The sequence below is a fragment of the Zalophus californianus genome, chromosome X, assembly GCF_009762305.2.
Source record: "Zalophus californianus isolate mZalCal1 chromosome X, mZalCal1.pri.v2, whole genome shotgun sequence".
Classification (NCBI taxonomy): domain Eukaryota; kingdom Metazoa; phylum Chordata; class Mammalia; order Carnivora; family Otariidae; genus Zalophus; species Zalophus californianus.
The window spans coordinates 59,978,679-59,996,870 of NC_045612.1; the positions used below are offsets into that span (position 1 = coordinate 59,978,679).

General features: G+C 35.4%; 1 protein-coding gene across 2 annotated transcripts in view; it reads left to right on the forward strand.

Moving 5' to 3' along the window:
• The window catches only part of RPS6KA6 (ribosomal protein S6 kinase A6), a 191,753-nt gene that overhangs the window by 52,221 nt on the left and 121,340 nt on the right, over positions 1 to 18,192 (forward strand). Inside the window, exon 3 of one of the 2 annotated variants that reach the window (XM_035725759.1) lies at positions 15,768 to 15,884. The exons of the other annotated variant lie outside the window; for it this stretch is intronic. Within the exon in view, the coding sequence (XP_035581652.1) occupies positions 15,768 to 15,884 (117 nt within the window). The remainder of the gene's footprint in view (positions 1 to 15,767; positions 15,885 to 18,192) is intronic. 2 annotated transcript variants of the gene reach the window in all.

Here is an 18,192-nt window from a genome sequence, read left to right on the forward strand (position 1 = left end):
AATAGAGAGCCTAGTTATGGACCCTCAACTCTATGGTCAAATAATCTTTTGACAAAGCAGGAAAAAACATGCAATGGAAAAAAAGTCTCTTCGATAAATGGTGCTGGGAAAATTGGACAGCTATATATAGAAGAATGAAATGCAACCCTTCTCTAACACCATACACAAAGATAAACTGAAAATGGATGAAAGACCTCAATGTGAGGCAGGAATCCATCAAAATCCTAGAGGAGAACATAGGCAGTAACCTCTTTGACATCACCCACAGCAACTTCTTTCAAGAGACATCTCCAAAGCCTAGTGAAACAAAAGCAAAAATGAACTTTTGGAACTTCATCAAGATAAAAGGTTTCTGCACAGCAAAGGAAACAGTCAACAAAGCAAAGAGGCAACCCACAGAATGGGAGAAGATATTTGCAAATGACATTACAGATAAAGGGCTAATATCCAAGATCTATAAAGAACTTCTCAAACTCAACACTCAAAAAAACAAATAACTGAGTCAAAAAATGGGCAGAAGAAATGAACACTTCTCCAAAGAAGACATAGAAATGGCTAACAGACACATGAAAATATGTTCATCATCATCAGCCATCAGGGAAATTCAAATCAAAACCACACATTGAGATATCACTTTACACCAGTTAGAATGGCAAAAATTGACAAGGCAAGAAACAACAAATGTTGGAGAGGTTGTAGAGAAAGAGGAACCCCCTTACACTGTTGATAGGAATGCAAGTTGGTACAGCCACTTTGGAAAACTGTTTGGAGGTGCCTCAAGAAATTAAATGTAGAGCTACCCTATGACCCAGCAACTGCACTCCTGGGTATTTACCCCAAAGACACAGATGTAGTGAAAAGAAGGGCCATATGCACCCCGGTGTTCCTAGCAGCAATGTCTGTTATAGCCAAACTGTGGAAAGAGTAGAGATGCCCTTCAACAGTTGAATAGATAAAGAAGATGTGGTCCTTATATACAATGGAATATTACTCAGCCATCAGAATGGATGAATACCCAACTTTTACATCTACATGGATGGGTCTGGAGGAGATTGTGCTAAGTGAAATAATTCAAGCAGAGAAAGTCAATTATCATATAGTTTCACTTACCTGTGGTAGATAAGGAATATGGAGGACATTAGGAGAAGGAAGGGAAAAATGAAGGGTGGGAAATTGGAGGGAGAGATGAACCATGAGAGACTATGGACTCTGAGAAACAAACTGAGGATTTTAGAAGGGAGGGGGTGGGGGGATATGTTAGCTTAGTGATGGGTATTGAGGAGGGCGTGTACTGCATGGAGTATTGGGTATTATAGGAAAACAATGAATCGTTTATCACTACATCAAAAACTAATGATGTATGGTGACTAACCTAATAAAATTAAAAAATAAAAAGACCATTTAGCTATTGGGCCATTTTGTGTCAGGCCTATGTACTTGTTCCTCGTTGTACAAGATCTTGTTTTACAGAAGATTCTTCTTATGGTTTTATGAAGGGTCTGCCTAAGATGTACATCCACCTTTATTTTGTTATTTCATGATTTTCATTCCAATAATTTTTGGGGGATTATGGATTGTTTAAGCTAGAAAAAGCCTCAGAGACAATATTTTGTAATAATCCGATTGTATATTTAAGTCTGTTGAGACCTGCAGTGGTTGTGATTTATACTGGATCGTCGAAGTAACAAGTAGCAGAAGTGAGACTTATGACACAGTGCTCTTCATCTTATGTCATCTGTGTATTGTGTAGACTCAAAGAAGTGGAAAATAAGAAAAGCATCATCCTTCTCTTATTTAGTTATAGGTAAAATCAACCTTGATATCTTTTTTGCCTTGAAACTGTGTTATAAGAGGACTTTTTCAGATAGGACCAGTAGAGATACTTAAATTGGGTTTGTCCAAGATTCTTCTTTGAATTATATGTAAAAATTCACTATCTCTGCAGGTTGTGATGATGTAACAATAATCTTAGTTCTGATTAACAGATAAAATGTTATCATTATTTCTTTTGCAATTTACTTAATATAAATAATGTGTTAATTTTGAGTATAATTAAGTGTAAGCTTCTATCAAAATCATCTAAATCTTTCTCTACAGATCATATGTAGTAAGAGGCATAGTATTTATGTTACTAGTTTATAAAAGATGAAGTGTAGGAAAATACAAAAGGCAGTGGGGAAGGGTATTTTTGAGAATTAATAAATTAACAGGGAAATACTATGCCCCACACCACAGGAGGCAGAAAAAATGTATGTGTGTGCATGTGCACATATGTACATATGTAGCCAACATAAACACATACATGCATATATATAGGGTATTGTCAAATATTTACCTTTCCGATTTTAAAAAAGGAATCAGGAAATATACTTTTTATGGAAACACAGTAAAAATATATAGTGATTGATGCTAATGTCATCTAAATTAGTCAGTCACCTTCAGTGGGTAGAAAGGGAAATCTGAAGTTTTGAAGAATAAGGGACCTAGAATCACTTGTAAGGATTTGATTTAGGTTTTTTTTTTTTCTAAAAATTTTTATTTATTTGAGTTAGAGAGAGAGCATGCACAAGCAGGGGGAACAGCAGGCAGAGGGAGAGGGAAAAGCTCAGCAGGGAGCCCAATGAGGGGCTGGATCCCAGGACCCTGGGATCATGACCTGAGCCAAAGGCAGACACTTAACCAACTGAACCACCCAGGTGCCCCAGGATTTGATTTAGTTTATAGCCTGATTTATCTGAACTTAAAGTACATTTACTGTGTGATATATTAGGTACTCATTTGGTGTCAGTTAGATTATATGAGTGATAAACACTAAGTGTATAAATTTATCTCTTTCTTTAATGTTTTCATATATAGGATTTTTGGGGCTGTGGTTGCCTATTCCAGTGTGATGCTGGGAGCTGTTTTTTTTTTTTGTGGTTGGCTTTTTTTTTTTTTTTTAGATAGTGGAGAGTTGTAGAGATTGTTCTGTAATGCATAGAATCTTTAAGCAGTATTCTTTAAATTTGAACTTAGGAATTGCCTATGTTGCCTGATGCTGTTTTGTTATTGACTGATTTAGACAGCTAATCCACTTCATCTCTTAGCTACTTAGCGTAGCTTTGAACTTTCATGGTCATCTGATCACTGTTCTTCAGTTAAAACAGGCAAAATTAAGTAAATTGCTTCCCACACTCGATATAGATATAGATATAAGTAGATAGATATGCTTAGCTTATGATTAACAAGCTAAATTATAGTTAATATAATTTTAATATATCCAGATTAGTAATAATGTTTTTTTCCATTTCTCAAGACAGTGTTCATATTTGGTAATCATTAAGTAATGATAAGAGATATATGACATCATATTTCACCACCTAGTCCCCTATTTCTCCTACTTTCTAACCTGGTAGTTTATAATCCATTCATATTTACTTCTAAAGTTTGTATGGAATGGTTATTACTGCCTCAAATAAATACATATTTTTAATGCTACCAATGTTTTAGGAATTTTAAAAGAAGAATCACCTAACTATTAGATTTTTGTTCACTACATTAGTATAACATCAGTAGCATGTTTAGTCTCTAAATTGATATATATTTTTATTACCCAGAAATATAAAGGTTACATTTAACTGAAAATGTACATAAAAAACTGATTTACTGATATTTTGAAGCCCTACATATCTAATTTTAGGAACCACTCTTGACATACGTCTGTCTTAATAATCCTTTAAGAAATATTCTATTACAAGTGTGTATTTCTTAAACTTCATGTATAGCTATATGTAGGAAGTCCCTTAAGTTGGGGTGCCTGCTTCTCTTAGGGTTGATTTTTCCTTCCTTTACTTCTCTTTCCATTCTGGACATTTATCCTTGCTGTGCTTCAATATTTTTCTTCCCTTACAAAGTTGGTCCTTACTTCTGCTTTTTATTCATTTAGCATTTTAAAAAAAATGAACCCTTGGAAGTTAAGGTGGCAGAGAAGTAGGGGGACCCTATGCTTGCCTCATCCCTGAACACAGCTAGATAAATATCAAATCATTCTGAACATCCAGGAAATGATCTGAGGACTGAGAAAATAATCTGCACAACTAGAAAGAGAAAAGAGGCCACATTGTGGAGGGTCTGAAATGTGGAGATGTGATTTGGGGGAGAAAAGAATCATGGTGCAACAGAGGGAAGGGGCCCTGATCAGGGAGAGGGGAAAGAGAGAGAGAGAGAACACAAATGCAATGCATTGCATAAAAAAACACCCCCTGAAACAATTGATGGGGAAAACAAGAGGGGCTGATTATTGCAAATTTTTACAAGCAGTAGAGCTCTAAGTCTGAAGTTTTAGAAGTCTATGCCATCACCAGTGTGAGCCTCGTGGGCATAGAGGTACTCCTGTGGAGAAGGAGAGGAGAGGCCCAGCAGTAGACACTGTGGTCTGAGGATCCTCTGAATCACACTAGGAGGGACAGTTCCCATTCTTTGAGTGCATTTGGGAGAGGTGTCACTGCCTCTCCAGGGACAGAGGAGTCCGTTGGCACCATTGAGCTGGCCTGTTCATTAGTATAGGAACAGAGACACCTACTGAGGGCAGCTAACCTGGATGCTGGCTTTTTTCTGTGCTTTATCATAAACTCTAAGCACCTACATGTTCTTGTGACTGACCTTCTAGAAAAATCCCACACCAGCCACAGTTCAGTGAGACGATCCTCCAGAGGATCAGCATGGGTCCATGCAGTGCCATTTCCCTAAAATTTGAAGTTTTGAAACCCAGCTGGCATGCCTGAGATAAAACACAGGAGCTTTGTGCCACCTGGTGGGCAGAAGGCTCAGACACAGATGGTAAAGATAGGGATCTGAGGGATGCCTGGGACAAACTAGGGGAGATTGTTTGCTCTTCTGAGAGGGCTTCCTGGATAGCTGTGGGCATTAAATCCCCTCTTCAGGGATGAGAGAGTCAGCTGATACAATTTTTACCCCTGCCCATCAGCAAGGATGGACTTTAGTGAGCAGCACAATGCCCAGGGTGGAAGCTTGCCCACTTACACTAGGTGTTTTTTGTTTTTTGGTTACACTGGGACAAGTGTGCCTGTGACTCAGAGCATCAGCAGGCCCCTCCCCCAGATGACCAGCACAAACTGCCCCTGCCCCATTGCACCAAGTCTACTGACCACAGAGAGCTATAAAGCTGTAGCTCTAGGAGAAATAGGATCTAGCCTCTTTTAACAAGTAGACTAAAACACACCTATTTTAAACTTGCTACACAGTGGACAAGGTCCAAGCACTCCCCACTGCAGACAAGGAGAAACTCTGCAGGGGAATGACCTGAGGGAAAGAGCAGCCAAAACACAACAGCAGAGTGCACATAGCATACACCAGAAACAATTCCCGAAGAACCAGGTCCTGGACAGTATACGATGTTTTCTTAATATAGCCATTACTCCCAGGAGCAGGAAACATAACAGACTTTCCTAACACAGAGAAGACAGAGAGCTACATACAATGTCAAAATGGAGGAATTTATCCCAAAAGAAAGAACAAGAAGTCAAGGATAGGGATCTCATCAAAACAGATATAAGTAATATGCCTGAACCAGAATTTAAAACAACAGTCAGAAGGATACTAGCTTGGCTAGAGAAAAACACAAGGAGTCCCTCACCACAGAGATAAAAGACCTAAAACCTAGTCTAGCCAAAAAAAATGGTATAATGAAGATGTGAAACTGACTGGCTGTAATGACCACAAGTAGGGAACAATCAGAAGAACAAATAAGTGATAAAGAAGATAAAATTGTGGAAAATAATGAAGCTGAAAAGAAGAGGGAAAGAAAAATATGGACATATAACAGATATATTCAGAACATTTCATCCTAAAGCAGCAAAATACACACTCTTTTCACGTGCACAGGAAACAGTCTGCAGAAAGAATCACATACTGGGTCACGAATCAAGATTGAACAAGTATAAAAAGATTAAGATCAAACTGCATATTTTCTCACCACAACACAATGAAACTAGAAGTCAACACAGAAAAAATTTGGAAAGACCACAAATACATGGAGGTTAAAGAACATCCTACTAAAAAAGCAAAATATTAAAAAAAAATGAATGGGTTAACCAGAAAATTAAAGAAGATGTAAAGACATACATGGAAGCAAATGCAAATGAAAACATGATGGTCCAAAACCTTTGGGATGCAGCAATAGCAGTCATAACAAGGTAGTATATAGCAATGCAGGTGTACCTCAGGAAGCAAGAAGACTCTCAAGTACACAACTTAACCTTCCATCTAAAGGGGCTAGGAAAGGAACAGCAAAGAAAGCCTAAATCCAGCGGTACAAGGGAAATAATAAAGATTTGAGCAAAAATAAATTATATAGGAACAACAACAACAAAACAGTAGCACAGATCAATATAACTAGGACTGATTCTTTGAAAGAATTAATACCATTGATAAACCCCTAGAAAAATCTTATCAAAAAGAAACAGAACATACCCAAATAAATAAAATCATGAATGAAAGAGAAACAATCACAACCAACACCGCCAAAATACAAACAATTATAAGAGAATATTATGAAGAATATATGCCAAAAAAATGGGCACCTAGAACAAATGGATAAATTCCTAGAAACATAAACTACCAACACTGAAAAACAATGAAACAGGAAGAAATAGAAAATTTGAACAGACCCATAGCCAGCAAAGAAATTGAATCAGTAATCAAAAATCTCACAACAAACAAAAGTCCAGGGCCAGTTGTCTTCCCAGGGGTATTCTACCTAACATTTAAAGAAGTGTTCATACCTATTCTTCCCCAACTATTCCAAAAAATAGAAATTGAAGGGAAATTCCCAAACTCTTCCTATGAGGCCAGAATTACCTTGATTCCAAAACTAGGCAAAGATCCCACTAAAACGATTTATAGGACAATATCCCTGATGTACATGGATGCAAAAATTTTGAACAAGATACTCACAAATTGAATCAAACAGTACATTAAAAGAATTATTTGCTGTGATCAAGTGGTATCTATCTGGCTGCAAGGTGGTTCAATATTCACAAATCAATCAATGTGATACACCACATTAATAAAAGACAAGAACCATATGATCCTCTCAATAGATACAGAAAAAAGCATTTGATAAAATATAGCATTCATTGTTGATAAAATTCAATGACGTAGGGGACTAGGTAATATACCTCAACGTCCTAAAGGCCATATATTAAAGACACACAGGTAATATCATCGTCAATGGTGAAAAACAGCATTTCCACTACGGTCAGGAACAACACTAGGGTGTCCACTCTCACCATTGTTATTTAACATAGTACTGGAAAGTCCTAGCCTCAACAATCAAACAACAAAAAGGAATAAAAGGCATCCAAATCAGTAAGGAAAAGTCAAACTTCCACTCTTTGCAGATGACAATACTTTATGTAGAAAATCCCCAAGACTCCATCAAAAAATTGTTAGAACTGATATATGAATTCATCAAAGTCACAGGATAGAAAATCAAATACATTTGCATTTCTATACACCAATAATGAAGAAGCAGAAAGAGAAATCAAGGAATTGATCTCATTTACAATTGCACCAACAACCATAAGATACCAAAGAATAAACCTAACCAAAGAGGTAAAAGAAAGGTACTCTGAAAACCATAAAACTCTAATGAAAGAAATTGAAGATGACACAAAGAAATGGAAAGACATTCCATGCTCATTCATTGGAAATACAAACATTGTTAAAATGTCTATACAACCCAAAGCAATCTACACATTTAATGCAATCCCTATCAAAATACCACCAGGATTTTTCACAGAGCTGAAACAAACAATCTTGAAATTTGTATGGAACAGGAAAAGCCCCTGAATAGCCAGAGGAATGTTGAAAAAGAAAACCAAAGCTGGGGCATCACAATGCCTGACTTCATGCCATATTACAAAGCTGTCATCATCAAGACTGTCTGGTACTGGGGCAAAAATGACACATAGATCAACGGAACAGAACAGAAGACCCAGAAGTGCACCCACAACTATATGGTCATTTAATCTTCAACAAAACAGGAAACAATATCCAATGGGAAAAAGACAGTCTCTTCAACAAATTGTGTTGGGAAAACTGGACAGCCACATTCAGAAAAATGAAACTATACCACCTTCTTACATCACACAAAAAATAAATTCAAAATTTATGAAAGATGAAAGAGCTTAATGTAAGACAGGCTCCCACAAAAATCCTGAAGAAGAACACAGGCAGTAACCTCTTTGACATTAGCTATATCAGCTTCTTACTGGACATTTCTCTTGAAGAAAGGGAAAGAAAAGTAAAAATGAACTATTGGGACTTCATCAAGATAAAACTTTTGCACAGTGAAGGAAACTAAACTTCCCCCTACAGAATGGTGGAAGATATTTGCAAATGACATATCTGATAAAGGGTTATTATCCAAAATCTATAAAGAAATTATAAAACTCAACACCCAAAAAGCAAATAATCCAGTTAAGAAATGGGCAGAAGACATACATGAATAGACTTTTTTCCAAAGACATACACATGTCTAATAGACACATGAAAAGTTGCTCAACATCACTCATCATCAGGGAAAGACAAATCAAAACTACAGTGAGATACCACCTCACACCTGTCAGAATGGCTAAAATTAACAACACAGGAAAAAACAAATATTGGTGAGAATGTGGAGAAAGCACAACCCTCTTATACTGTTAGTGGGAATGCAACCTGGTGCAGCCACTCTGGAAAACAGTACAGAGGTTCCTCAAAATTTAAAAATATAACTGTCCTATGACCCAGCAATCACACTATTAGGTATTTATGGAAAAGATACAAAAATGCTGATTCTACAGGGCACATGTACCCCGATGTTTACAGCAGCATTATCAACAATAGGCAAATTGTGGAAAACCTGTGTGTCCATCAACTGATTAATGAATAAAGATGTTGTATATATATATACCATGAAGATTACTCAGCTATTAAATGAATGAAGCTTGCCATTTGCAATGACGTTGACGTTGGTAGAGTGTATTATGCTAAGTGAAAACAGAAAAAGATAAATACCATATGATTTCACTCATCTGTGGAATTTAAGAAACAAAACAGGTGAATATAGAAGTGGAAGAAAAAAAATGGAGGCAAATCATAAGAGACTCTTAAGTATAAAGAACAAACTGAAGGTTGATGGAGGGAGGTGGGTGGGGCAATGGACTAAATGGGTGATGGGTATTGAGGAGGGCACTTGTGATGAGCACTGGGTATTATATGTAAGTGAAGAATCATTAAATTCTAATCCTGAAACCAATATTACAATATATGTTAACTAACTAGAATTTAAAGAAAAACTTGAAAAAATATAATGCAGTATAAAAAATAGTGATAATGTGATAAAGGGAAAATTTCTGCAAAAGGAAAATTCAAACCCTTGTCTTATAGATATGCAAAACTCTTTGATAAAGTTATTGTTCATCTAAATATTGATGCCTAACCACTAGAAGGTGTAGTTATGCTATACCACAAGGGATGCAAAGATAAATAGTATAAATAATTCAATAACTTCAATTTTTATAAACATTTTGTGGTTTTCAAAATTCTCAGTTGACTCTGTCACCCAGATCTGAAATAGATAGGGTCGGTTTTATTGCCATTTTATAGATGAGGGAACTAAAGAGCTGATCCTAGTAAATAGAATAATCCAAGCCACGTGGGAACTAGCTTGCCACCATTGTTTGGTTTTCAGTCAGGACAAATTGATACTATTTTCCTAACCTAAATATTCTATAATTACTTCCCAATATGTACATTATTTGAGGTGTTTTGTTCACCCTAGTTGTGTTTTGACATTTACATTATTATTACTATGAACGCTCTTTCAAAGTAGGCTGATACTTAGCTTGGTTTTCAATGACCCTGGATTATTCACTGCATGAGAAGAGTACATCAAGCTGTTTCCCAGATCTTTTCATGGACATTTTAACAAATCCACAACTAAATGCTCTTGGAATTTCTGGGTGATCAAACTGGCCTATCTACCCAGAAATATAGCAAATGGTTGAACAGATGGATATTGCATTATTACATAAAACCCAAACAATTATGCTTTAAAATTTCTCTTCTTTATTTTCAATTTTATTTTAATTCCAATATAGTTAACATACAGTGTTATATTAGTTTCAAGTGTACAATATAGTGATTCAACAGTTCCATACATCACCCAGTGCTCATCATGACAAATGCACTCTTTTATCCCCATCATCTATTTCACTTATGCCCCACCACCTTCCCTCCTATAACCAGTTTTTCTCAATAATTAAGAGTCTGTTTCTTAGCCTCCCTCTCTCTCTCTCTCTCTCTCTCTCTCTCTCTCTCTCTCTCTCCCTCTCCCTCCCCCTCCCTCTCTCCCCCTCTCCCCCCTTCTGTCTCTCTCTCTCCCTCTCTTTTTTCTCCTTTGCTCATTTCTTGTTTCTTAAATTCTACATATCAGCGAAATCATATGATATTTGTCTTTCTCTGACTTACTTCACTTAGCATTATACTCTCTAGGTCCATCCCTCTTACTTTGTTTTGACCTGTTTTCTGGAGGTATCTATGTTTAGTTCCATAGTCCTAGGAAGTAGTCATAATAGCATTATATAGTATGATTTCCTAATGGATTGTCTTCAGCTTCTCTTTCTCATTAACAGGTGATTTCAAATGAGTTAATCAAAGATTGAAGCAGTAGTGTATTTGGCAGTTTCTTTTGTACTCTATCAGTATGTTTTTCCAGTGTTATAGCATTGTTGGGCCCCTGAATTAAAAAGATGATCACAGAGTGTAGAGGTCAGAGCATACTATTTTAGTTGTGATTGAGTCTTCATAATTTTTATATTTATCAACAATTACTATGATATTCCAAAAAAACCCACTAACTCATCATCCTTGTCTCAGATTTGTCATATGGTGTTGAAAAGAACAGTGGTTCCTATTTCAAAGTTATTAGATCTTAATTTCACAGTAGCAACTTTCTTTACAGAGATCAACTATGATCAGGTACTATGTATAAGTTTGCTAGGGCTGCCATAGCTAGGTACCACAGACTAAGTAACTTAACAAATTTATTTTCTCATAATTCTGGAGGCTAGAAGTTCAAGATCAAGATGTTGGCAAAGTTGGTTTCTTCTGAGGCCTCTTTCCTTGGCTTGTAGATGGTTGTCTTCTCCCTGTGCTTTCACATGCTTTTTCTTCTGTGTGTGTCTATGTCTTAATCTCTTCTTGTAAGAACAGCAGTCATACTTGATAAGGGTCCATCCTAATGACCTTATTTTACCTGAATTACCTTTTCTAAGGCCCTGTCTCCGAATAGTTACATTCTGAGGTGTTGGGGGTTGAGACTTCAGTGCATGAATTTTGAGGGGAAACAGTTCAGCCCATTAACATATTGTATACCTTTTTGTTTCATTAAGGGAAGTGATATATCTGACAAAATTTTTTATCCTCAAGTCCAAATTTTATCTCTGTGTCCCCAGTGGGTAGCACAGTGCTTAATACATAGCATATGCTCCATGAATGCTGTTGATTTTTCTGAATGAGTGAATAATTAAAGATGAAAGGCAGTATATATGGGAAGATTATGTAATATATCACAACTTTATTATACCAGGATAGAGAAAATTTTCTGAAGATGATTCACTCTTAGGAGAAAACAAATGGATTGCTGATAGGTACATTACTATTTTATTTCAGGCTAGAATGCTGCCAGTCTAAAGCTGGAATGTTGCAGAACCAGAAGAAAGTGAAGTAGAGGAAGGAAGGAAGGCTGCAGATGACAAAAAAAATGTTTTAATAGTAAACATTAATAAATATAGCCTTGGAGAGGCTGAGAAATGTTAGGCAATAGACAAGAATGGGCTGGAGAGAAGATGAAATAAGAAAGACCGATATTGGAAATAATGACACAGAGTATCAGATAATTTGACAGTAAAAAAAAAAAGAGCACATGCAAATTATAAAACACTTCTGTAATAAGTTGTGTGTGTGTGTGTATTTGTGTAGATATCTATATTTATATACCTATATAACTGTATGTTAGAAGCACCTAAATAGTACTGTTCAATCGTGAGCATGTATCAGAATCATCTGGGTAGGTTTTAAAAAATGCTAGGTCTCACCCTAGTTCTACTGAACCATAATCTTTGAGGGTGGGTAGGACTCAAACATATATATTAAATAAATATTTATTTTACTAGTGATTTTTATTTGCAGCTAGGGCATTGTAAACTACTGTTTACTTAAAGGCAAACTGGCCATAACTTAGTAATACAATGCATAGTAAGTGGTTTGCTTAGGACCATAAGTAAACAGATGACCAATCAGTAAGTTAATATCAGCATTTTTAAAAAGTACAGATTCTGGAGTCATTATGCCCTTCATTTATGTTAAGTACAACACAGTGTAATAAAAATACTGACCATGAATAATCTGGAAAAATGTTTATATTCCTCACACTCTAAGGAAAAATACTTATTTCATTAAATTTGGAAATAAAGTCAGTTCTGTTCAAAACTGACGCAATTCCATTATCCAGAATGAATTCCTGTTTCCCTATTTCCTTTATATATTAAAAAATTAATTCTGGATAAGTATTTTTCTCCTTTTTTTTCAAGGCATTTAAAAATAATTTTGAGGGCACCTGGGTGGCTCAGTTGGTTGAGCGACTGCCTTCGGCTCAGGTCATGATCCTGAGTCCTGGGATCGAGTCCCACATCAGGCTCCCTGCTCAGCGGGGAGTCTGCTTCTCCCTCTGACCCTCTTCCCTCTCGTGCTCTCTCTCTCTCATTCTCTCTCTCTCAAATAAATAAATAAAATCTTTAAAAAAATAATTTTGAGGGTTTTTTTTTTACTAGTTAATTTATCTTTAAAATCTTTCATTTTACAATTGAGAATAAGCTAATGGTTGCCAGAGGGAAGGGGAACTGGAAGATGGGCAAAATGGATGAAGTGAATTGGGAGATACAGGCTTCCAGTTACAGAATGAATAAGTCATGGGAATAAGAGCTACAGCATTAGGGAATATAGTCACTGGTATCATAATAGCATTGTATGGTGACAGATAGTGGCTACACTTGTGATGAGCATAGGATATCATATAGGATGGTTGAATCACTACCTTGTACACCTGAAAGTAATGTAACATTATATGTCAACTATACTAAAAAAATAATAAATACTATATATATAGTGAATATACCAGTAGCCCATAATTTATATATACATATTTATATATATTTAACAATTTATATACATAAACTAAAACAAGTATTATTGTATGGTATTATATGGTATTATTATACCATAATGAATACAAATTATTTTTATGCCATAATAAATACCAAAGAAAGTGACTATATATATATATATATATATACTAGTAGCCCATAATTTATATGCATATATATATATATAAATTAAAACAAGTTTTCCTTCATTCCCTTTTTATGAAATTGCATCAATTTCTGTGGCTGTCTGCTCCCATAAAATCAAACAAATATTGTGGTATGCCTTAGGAATGCAGAGATGAATGTGATAATACCTGCATTCAGGAAGCTCACAGTCTAGTGGGAGAGAAAGACAAGGTAATGAGTTATTAGAACACAGTGTAACAATATTTTATGGGGGCTATCCACTGGGGAAAGTGGTCTTTTCTAATCTAGTAGTATTTTCATGTTGGAAACTTTTTATGGTAATGCTGCCAAAAATTGAAAGGTATGTTATTTTTTGAAAGATGGGCATCTGTGGATTTTAATTAAGAGAAGAAGCATTGGGCAGACACTTTCATTTGGAAGACATTCTTAGGTTTGGTGAAACTAACTAGAGTATAGTTGTTTCCTTGGTGATAGTAACTAGAATAGAGTACAGTTGTTTCCTATCTCTGAACATTTTTAAAAACCTAATGTCATCATGACCCATGTTTATAATGATGATCTTAAATGGCAGAAACTAAAGTACTTAAATGTAAAAATGCTGTACTGTGTTCAGCATAGAATCACAGACTTGTGGAGAACCTTAAAGACCCATCTGATATAACCTGTTTGTCATGTGAGAACAGTGAAGAAGAATAGTTTGTGATTTGGCCAAGGCTGCTTATCTTATGTATGGCAGAGCTAGGAGCAAAACTTAGTCTACTGACTCTTCTTTTAGTGTTCTTTCAGGTTCTTTCAGGTTTCTTTCATATTATATGCTCTGAAGACCAGTAGTACATTCATAGTATGTGGTGAAAACTCAGTTAACCATAATATTAAGAGTATACAGTGATATTGCTTTTGTTTTACACATATTCTGTTGCCAAGGTGCATACAGATATGCTGTACTTTAATCCCAGAATGGTAGCTGCAAAGCATATGTATTTCCATTAAAAAAAGTTTTTGACTTTTTTGGGGAAAGTTACTCTCATATCTACTTAGGAGTCTGCTGAAATACTATTTTAATGTATAACAAACATCTATGGACATACTTTTAGAGCTGATTCGTCATTTCTGGCTGATTAGTGATTACAGATACCTAAAGCTAAAATTCCTTTGCCTACCCTCATGAGAGAGTGAATGTTTGACTATTTGTGTAACATGGAAGTTATTTTAGCTGCCATGAAGTCTAGTTTACTTGGGATTCTGCTCATGCCCACTTGGGCCATAGTCACTATTTATTAATCAATCAATTAATGCATGAATTGATTGAGAATGTTTTTGCCATCCAGACCAGAATTTAATGTGGTGTTCTGGAAAGCTACCAAGACTTCTAGACATTGTGATTAACTGGTCATGTGAACTTAAACTCTGTGGGCCTCAGTTATTTCCTCTATAGTTAGAATGTTGGATACTATATCCCAGGTCTTGATATTTTGTGATATGTAATATACTTGAGGTTTTTTTTATCCTAGCTACTGTGCTTCTCTAGGGACTAGAATTATACCTCACTTGAGTATAATCTTCACAGCTGAATAGAGTCCTACATCAAAAAGCAGGAACACTCCCTGGGTGGCTTCTTTTCTGCCTGACCCAGGTGGTAGGAAATTTGGCATATCATTTATATACAAAGTTTCAACAAAAATAGGGTCATGGCCTGGAAACATGTGTTTGGGCTTTGCAGATTTTGTTTGCCTATAGCCAGTTTTTCTGTTCAATGATGTAGCTAGTTGGACATTTAAACATTCATATATCACTACTTAAAATTAAGGCTACTGAAATTCCATTTCAGAGAACTTTTGAAGCTCACACATTTTGCCATGCCCTATAATTTACAAGGTTTTATCTGTCTCTTGACTTTCTCTGCAGCCACCTCATAATTCATACTCCAGGGAGGGTCTTTTGTTTTGTTTTTTAAGTAGGCTCTACACCCAATGTGGGCCTTGAACTCATGACCCTGAGATCAAATCACATGCTCTACAAACATTAAGAATTGCATGCTCAACCGACTGAGCCGGTCAGGCACCCCTCCAGTGAGGGCCTTAAAACTGTTAGTTGTTGATGTTTTTCTTTTGTCACTACCTAGTTGGAAGGGAATCCTGAAGCATAGATTTTATGTGCTTATATTTACATGCAGTTATATAATAGGGGTGGTTGTGTATCTCTGTGTGTTAGAAAATAGGGAAGTGAATATACTAGTAGCCCATAAAACTCTATGTTAAGATGAAAGGGTTGGATAGTCAGTTAATTTCTAGTGTGATTTCTGGTTCTAAATGGAGCTAATCATTAGATGTTGCAACTGGATTTGAGTGTTGTTTGGATTTCTTTTTACAGGATGAAGGTGTTGTTAAAGAAATCCCTATTACTCATCATGTTAAGGAAGGATATGAGAAGGCAGATCCTGCACAGTTTGAGTTGCTCAAGGTTCTTGGTCAGGGATCCTTTGGAAAGGTAATAAATGCTTTATTTTTTTTCTCTTCTGAACATTTAGCCAAAATAATATACATATAGATAGACATTTGGAAAATATGCCATTTCTAAATTTGTCAAAGGATACACACAAAGGTAACTCTCTGATTTTACTCTTTTTATTTCTGTTGTACTTTTAGTCCCATTTCTTTATACTTATGTGTAATAATCAGTGTTTTCCAGTACCATGGGCTCACTCATTTTTTAGGACAAAATATAGCATACTATTTATTAGCTGCCTATATCAAAGTAGTTTGATTTTTTTTTTTAAAGTCTTCCTTTTTTCTCTGTTCATATACTGGCATGATCACAGCTTGCTCTTTCCTAGTGATTTTATCTATATTCCTTAGCTCTATCACAAATGTCAGAATGTATTACCAATTCATATATGAGTGCATGAATTCACCTATTATCTGTTAAGTAGTATGTATATAAATTACAGCAGGGGCAGGTACTGGGTGACATATAGATGATGTGAAACTCCTGCCTTCAAGGAGCTTAAATTTCAAGGGAGGAAGCAAAATTGAGAAAGATTAACTCTGAAATCATTGAAACTGTTAAGTGCTTACTGGCATAAGATTCTCAGAAGTGTGTAGGTCTGGTTTTTGATGTTTGTACAGCTAATGACATCCAAGACATGAAATTTACTGTACATACACAGTAATTAACAGCCCTTAAGAAAACAACAACAACAACAACAATGTAAGGGGAGAAAGATAAAGTGAAGCTACTAATTTGAGGGTGTCTGATACTTAGTTTCAAAAGGGAAAAGTGGGGCAGCTGAATGGTGATTATTATGATCTGAATCATTTTAAAAGAAAGATATTTATTGAACACCCAGTATGTGCACATTTATAAAAGCAGTATTAGTGAATATAAAATTGACGTTAATTGTCTTAAAGTAATCTGATATCTGTGTGGTATAGAATGTAACATATTAAATACAGAGAAATGTTTTCAGGACACAACAAAGACAGACTATGGTAGATTATGGTTTAATAGTAAATTGGTACAGGAGGTATATGAAGACAAGGAGATAAGACCTGAATACTTGTACTGGGGAGAGTAAAACTTTAAAAGATTGTGTGTGTGGGATGTGCTTATAGAACTGACCTGTAGAGTAGGCATGTGCATTCTGCATACCTATATGTTTTTTTAAATTTCTTAAAGTACAATATTGTCTTAATTATTTTACATGGTATTTTTATGATGTTAATTTTAGAGGAACAGAGATGCAGTTCTTTTATATCCAAAATGTATAAATGCTTAAATTTCAACTTTAAAATTTCACCAGGCAAACATTTGAAGTCATTAAAATCATTGCTTTTTCATTTGATGTATATATCTAGTCATATGTATATTTATTTATATCCAGCTTTGCTCCAGAAATGATTTAAGGTTTTCATAGATGAATATCAAATAAAATAAAATTAAAAATAAGTTGAGATGATTACAGCAGGAAAGATTAGATGAAGCCAGTGATATAATCTTGTCGTTTACAAATGACATAAAAGCCTGTAAGTCTCCTAGAAGTGGGACCAAAATGAAGTCTTAAAATTTCTGGCAGCCATTATAAAGAAGTTGATACTTTTAATTGCATGATTATGACAGTATCTGTAAGGTTGTAAACAGATCTAACAGACGAGAAAATTTTTTTTTCTCATGGGGATTCATAAAATACAATATAACATAATGTAGTGTCTTCGATAACATCTTCACATTAAATATAGCAATATGTGGACAAGTTGTCAATGTAGTCCTTAAATTCAGGAAATACTCAGCTTTGTGCAGGAACTTCAGTTTAACAAGGATATCATAGAAGCCTTTTTAAAATTTGTAATACTAAAATACAAAGTATTGATCTTCATGCAGTTCATCAACAAAAGAAATATTAAGGAGGTGGCTTATTTCTTTTTTCCTAGGATGTGAACCTGCATACTTGTCAGTACTACATCATTTGCATGGGCATTGGGTGTTGATTTTTATAAGTTGGTTATATACTTTGGATACTAGCCCTTACAAATATCCTCTCCATTTTATTGGTTGCCTTTTAGTTTTGTTGATTGTTTCCTTCACTATGCAGAAACATTTTATTTTGATGAAGTCTCAACAGTTTATCTTTGCTTTTGTTTCCCTTGCCTCAGGAGACATATCTAGTAAGAAGTTGCTATGGATAATGTCACAGAGGTTACTGCCCTTGTTCTCCTCTAGGATTTTGATGGTTTCCTGTCTCATATTTAGGTCTTTCATCCATTTTGAATATATGTTTGTGTATGGTGTAAGAAAGTAG